Consider the following 6,136-nt stretch of genomic DNA (forward strand, 5'->3'; position numbering starts at 1 on the left):
CTTGCCCAAGATTCGAATGGGTGCCTAGACCAGAATTCAGACCCACTTATGAGACAATTCTAATTCTCTTTCACAATTTGTAACTGAGACATTGCCTTGTTCCAAGAGTTAAACAGCACTAAACCAAACATCTCGAATGGCCAGTTTATCAGTGTGCTTTGCTGTCAAATACCTTGAGGCTGGCCTGATATGATTAACTTCCAATTAAGCAAGAAATGCCCACCCTAGATTTCATTTGCTATAGCTATCATAGTCTCATTTTGGCCAAAGCTTGGTTTCTTAAACATCCAGAACATATCAAGGTAGGCAATGGGGCTATAGAATAAGAAAATTACATGTGACCACTGTTGGAAATGGTGACAGCTGTTCTAAACCAAACATGAGCTTACAGCTGATTTCAAATTCAGCAAACGATTTGGACTTGAAGTCTTGACTGATCCAAGAAAACCTTTTATTTTCAGGCAAATACCAGTGATCAAATCAAGCTTTTAACAAAGCTGAAGTTTTAAACAAAGTCCTTCAATATTCCTCTTTGAACACATTTAAAAATCTTACCATCTGTTCTAAAAAATGACTATTTTATGTATGACTACATTCTACTAAAATGATGCTAGTTTTTGCCAAAGACCTATAAAGTTAGGAATACAGCAATTATACCAAGTTGCTGATTCTCCATGAACATGAGGCACTTCAAATGCTTAGGTTTTAGTCTAGGTTTATAGAAGGCTAATTCAATCCTCTGGAAACAGGTTCACCCAAGTTGGTTTCCTTTTTTCTACTCCCTTTTCATATTTCGTAGGCACTCTACACATTTTTTCCTCTCCTCTCACCTTTCTTAAAGGGACTACTTCCAAGGGTTGTTTTACAAGAGTGCAATTAATCAAGAATATGTGCAGTAGCTTTTTGTCCTTTGGTTCTCATTAAGGCTAATTTTAAGCTTTGTTACCCCCAGCCCCTAACCAGAATAAAGACGATGCTTTTTAACCACAAATAAAGGTAAAATGTGCACCAAGCTGTCACAGGAAGGACTTGTTTCTTGGGAACAGAAGGTATCTCAGGAGCATGTTCATTTTATACAAGTGCTACTTAATAACCTTAAAAATAATATTTAGAAGTCAACAGGTATCAAACTTCATTTAAAAATGTTACCTAATACCTAAACACAAATAACCACTTTCATTAATATAGGAATAAGTTTGAGCCAATAAAGGGAAAATAAATGTAAACCGAGTTTATTTTGCTTTTTAAGTAGTGTTCTTAAAGCACTACAGCTTGGTAAACAATGTAAATTAGTATAAGTCATCTCAAAAGCCAGAGTTTTGTTTTGTTTTTTAATGAGTTGTTAAAAAGATGCAGCCTATTCTAACAGGATAAATATTTTTAACCATTTCACTTCGAGTTAATGAAGGCTCACAAATGAGCAACACTCCTCATTGAGGAAAACAAAAAGCTGTTGTCGACAAGCGACAGCACACACACACACACAAACAAAAAGAACTGTGTAAAAATAACTAACTGTGTTCCCATATTTTTTGAAGTCGCTTTACAATGGGATGATATGCACATGATCTTGCTGCAAACTTGCCAAACAGACTTGTAATACATGTAGCCTAGACAAACAATTCAGTCCAAGAGGTGCTAATTTCAGACAATGCAGCACTATAATAATCCTTTTAACAATGCAATTTGTCTTACTCATTTTCTTCTAGACTGAAATACAGGCTGGAAAGAAAATGCTCCCTAATTAAAAATTGGTATTGTTTACAGGAAAAATTGTATAATTTTGCATTAGAATTTACAAGTATATGTTCAAATTGAATTTGCCTCCTCCCCCCATCCCAGCCACAAAATGGGCATGAAGTAAAATTTTAAAAAATGCCTTAATTTCCAACTTCATGCAAACTAAATAAAGATGACCAAAACAAAAGCTTAAACAATGGAAGGATATTTCACAGAAAATTTCTTATACAAAAAACACATAAGAAAAAGGGCCACTAGGTGACATTTTAATTTACAAATTGGCATCATTTTGGTCGACAAATATCCAGATGCTGTTCTCATCTGCTAACAAGAGTTGCAGAGGAAAAAAAAAAAAAAAAAAAAACCAGAAACAAAAAAAAAAAAAAAAAAAAAAACAAAAAAAAACACAACCCAGCATGACTTCTGACTTTAATCACACATTTCTTCTGGAATTTCATGTGGATTAAGGATGCCAGGGACAGACATTTGAAGTTTATGTTTCTCTTCCTGAGCCTGTCGAAGGGCTGTTTCTCTTTCTTCCAAAAAGAGATCCGATGTATCTTCACCTGCAAACTCCTGTGGAAACAGATGGTTGAAATGTCAACATACTTTAGTAAACTTCAATTCAGAAAATGACTTGCCTTTGGGGAAAAAAAGTGTAGATAAGCACCTCCCAGTTTACACAAGCAATATAATTTATCCATCAATTACTGAGTTTAAATTATGGTATATTATTTTAATAATTCTACACAATTGAATTAAAAACCAAAGGTGTTAGTTGGGGGGAAAAAAGATTTCAAAAGAGGGATAGTGTAATGCCATATACAAAATATACTCCATAAGCAACAATACCAAGAAAGACTAATGATCAAGTTTAATTATAATTGTCCTCATAGCTGTGTTTCAGACAATTTTCATCCTTTATACACTCTCTACTTTATGAATTAGTTTTTTTTTCTAATTTTATATTTACAGTAAAAAAACAAACAAACAAAAAACAAAACCCAACAACAAAACCTTTGTATTTTGGAGGGAAAAAAACCTGAATATCTTATGTGACCAATTTCTTAACAGACATAGATAACTCATCAACCACTTATGAGTTTTATGGTACTTTCTGTATTTCTTTAAAGCATGATGATACAAGAAAAATCCCTCTTCCCATAAGTAAATGGAGCATTGTAACAGCAGTAAAAATAGGCTGGTATCTGCTAATTATCATGTTCCCCCTAAAATGAATTCCTTACTAACAAAATGGAAAATCCCAAAAGGAACTACCAATGTTGTTTCTTCCACCCATTCCACTCCTTTAAAAATACCTATGGGATTCAATCACAATGTTGCAATAGATATTCTAAAATGAATTATATTAATAAAAAGTTCCCCCGAACATTTCAAACCATTTCAAACCTATCTCCTCTTCCTGGCCTTGACTTTAAAAGTGTTTCTTTCTGTAATCAGTCTCAAGAGAGTTAGACTACACATATTTTAGAAGCCCACTCATTTTGCTTTACAAAAAGTGGTCAAGTCAATTCTGGCTGCAAGAATTCAATCAGTATTTAGTCAATATTTCTGCAACTGCAAATAAAATACATACCTTTATCTGTACCAGGAAATCCCTAAGATGTTCCTTGAATGCAGGAATATCCTGATTTAAGCTGAAAAGTCCTGTCACAAAGAGCTTTACTTGAGCACTGCAAGTCAAAACACAATGATTAATTAATTGCTTTAAAAAAAAAACTTAAAAATTTAAGTTTATTAAAAAGTCTATTTATACTTACTCCTGAAGATGAGGGAATGCAGACTTAAGAAGATTAGCCACATATTCCTGAATAAACATTTGGTTGTTAACTGGATTTCCAGGATTTAATGGTGTACTTATTTTTCCTTCTTCAACCAAATTAAACATATATGCAAGGATAGATGCATGCATTGTCAAACCTGTTGATAAGGACATCATTAACTCCAAGATGTAATAGCAACCGCAACACATACTTTTATGGCTTTAAATTCTTACCAGCAGTATGTGAGGTGTCTGTCACGACAGAAAAGATATGCTGAAGAATATCACAAAAATAAGTTTGATAGAAACTCTGAGCTGCAGCTTCTTCTTGTGCAACATTTTGTAAGAGTGTAAAAAGTATCTGTAAGCCTATAATATAATGCCAACAACGTTATTACATACTGACAACATTCATGATAGTGTTTCAGCTATTAAGCAATTCATTCAAAGTCCATTCGCCCCTCTTTTTTTGCTAATGATAATTATTTGCCTAAATTATCTTGACTCAGTAATGGAGTTAAACTGGAATCAATGTCTGCTAACTTACAGGCTATAATCTAACCATACCACCTTCCCAGTATTTCTGAAGGTTTAGTTGATTCTTTCTACATCCACTCCAAAAGCAGTGCAACTGAGTAGATTTTTCTATTACATAAAACAGTTACTATTTAAAAGGAAAACAAACCCTCCAACTATAAACAGTTTTTTTGTTTTATCCTTAGTTGACCCTCAGTGCCACAGAGGAAAAGCATACGGGGAAAAGGAAACACTGGTGAGGATATGGGTGAGTGATGTCCTCCCTGCCTTGAATCTTATGCCCATCTCCCCATAACTCAATTCTGCCTAAGAACTCACTCTGGATCTGATTAAACTGTTTATAGAACTCACTCAGACCTATCTATGCAACTGATGCATTCAAACAAAACCATGACAAGTGAAGTGATACCTACTTGTCTACCACTATACACCTACCTGTAAGTGTCTGTACACGGATTGTGGGTTGGTAGGCAAATGAATAAAGAACATCGTTTCTATGTATTTACCTGTATCTGCTACATTCCTCATAGTATGTTTGAAAGCCCAAATGATGGAATCCAAAACAAGTTTAAACTGTGCAGGTGGAATAGCCAGGAATGCTGGGAAACAATGAGAATTGACAGCCTGAAGTAGTAAGAAAAAGTTCGTTCTGTGCTCAGGATATTCTTCAAAGTCCTAAAAACAAATAGTGGGAACAAAATAAACTTTCAATGCCTGAATTATGTTAAATGGAAGGGGGAAAGCAAGCCCTAATTCCGTATAAATGTTTGGAGTTGTTAGTGGACCTGTAAGATGTGAAAGTCAAACTCAAAAGATAATAGAATTCACCTGTCAGGGAAGATAAAATTGCTATTTATTAGACAAATGAATTACCAAAGTGAAGGAATACAAGTTCACATTATAAAGAGAACTCAACAAAACCCACATAAAGAACGTCATATTTTCTATTAACTCTGAGACTGTTACTACCACTTTTAAGTGACTTTGAGATCACTAATACAGGTTACAAAAATTGTTATTTACGGTGTATATGTGTACACTACTTACATGTACATTTTTTTCTTTTTGATTAATACATTTTCCCATTCCTTATAAGTACAGACTACACTTTAAAAAGCCAGTGACTAAAATGCAGCAAGTTTTCAATAAATGCTAGCTGCTATTTGAATAAACAATCTATCAAATTTACTTTTGTAAATTTAAAAAGCAAGTATTTTTCTTATCTAGAAGTTCAAATATTTAATATCAGAGCCTAAAGTTTATGCTGTACTCATAGACAGCCATCATTTATGCTTTTAAAAGTGATAAGGACATACTGCAGAACCTCCCATTATGTAAATGAAATGCAAATCACATACCTTATTTATCATATTCAATGTGCATTCAAAAACAGCATCAAATATTTGAGGTATTTCAGCTGTTATATGTCCTCCTAACTTGTTGACAATAATAGCCATAGTACTAAGCACTTCTGGTTCTCTAGCAGCTGGGACATTTCTCTGATAATCAATGAGAACTGCATCCAACAGAGGAGGAACAAAATTTTCAGCTACCTGTTTAAAAAAAACAAAAAACAAAAAACCCACAACTTTTCAATTTTAATGTAGGCACTTGCTAACTTTTATTAAGCAGCTAGGTCAATGTCATCCGTAAGATTTAATCTAGGTTGATCATCTGCTGAAAACTGGAAACTCCTGTGCTTTAAAAGTTTTTGCATATTAAAACTTTACCAAGAGAAAGCGAGAAATCACAATAGGCTGAGAAGGGCCATGGACATTGTATAGTTTAAATCTGTTATTATTAAACTGGGGCCTGATGCTCTAAGTATTGTGGTGGGACCAGGATTCTAGGAATACTGTGTGTATGGGATAGGTAACCTCAAAGTAGAGTCCTCCTCACCAATACTGTACCAAGGTACTCATATCTAACCAAAAGTAGACACCCACTCAATGATTTTTTTAATTTAATGAATGCTAGTTGATGAAATAATAACCATCACTTACTCTCAAAAAAGGAACTGGGGCTTCCCTGGTGGCGCAGTGGTTGCGCGTCCGCCTGCCGATGCAGGGGAACCAG

The 6,136-nt window shown here is 34.3% G+C and overlaps 1 protein-coding gene across 1 annotated transcript in view; it reads right to left on the reverse strand.

Annotated features, from left to right (window-relative positions):
• Positions 1-2,104: 2,104 nt before the first annotated feature.
• XPO1 (exportin 1) overlaps positions 2,105-6,136 on the reverse strand; it is a 42,543-nt gene continuing 38,511 nt past the window's right edge. Inside the window, exons 20-25 of the mRNA XM_007108065.4 lie at positions 5,419-5,613; positions 4,567-4,735; positions 3,758-3,892; positions 3,522-3,681; positions 3,338-3,434; positions 2,105-2,316 (exon numbers count right to left, since the gene is read on the reverse strand). Of these exons, the coding sequence (XP_007108127.1) occupies positions 2,170-2,316; positions 3,338-3,434; positions 3,522-3,681; positions 3,758-3,892; positions 4,567-4,735; positions 5,419-5,613 (903 nt within the window). The 3' untranslated portion in view covers positions 2,105-2,169. The remainder of the gene's footprint in view (positions 2,317-3,337; positions 3,435-3,521; positions 3,682-3,757; positions 3,893-4,566; positions 4,736-5,418; positions 5,614-6,136) is intronic.

The sequence above is a fragment of the Physeter macrocephalus genome, chromosome 12 (genome assembly GCF_002837175.3).
Source record: "Physeter macrocephalus isolate SW-GA chromosome 12, ASM283717v5, whole genome shotgun sequence".
Lineage (NCBI taxonomy): Eukaryota > Metazoa > Chordata > Mammalia > Artiodactyla > Physeteridae > Physeter > Physeter macrocephalus.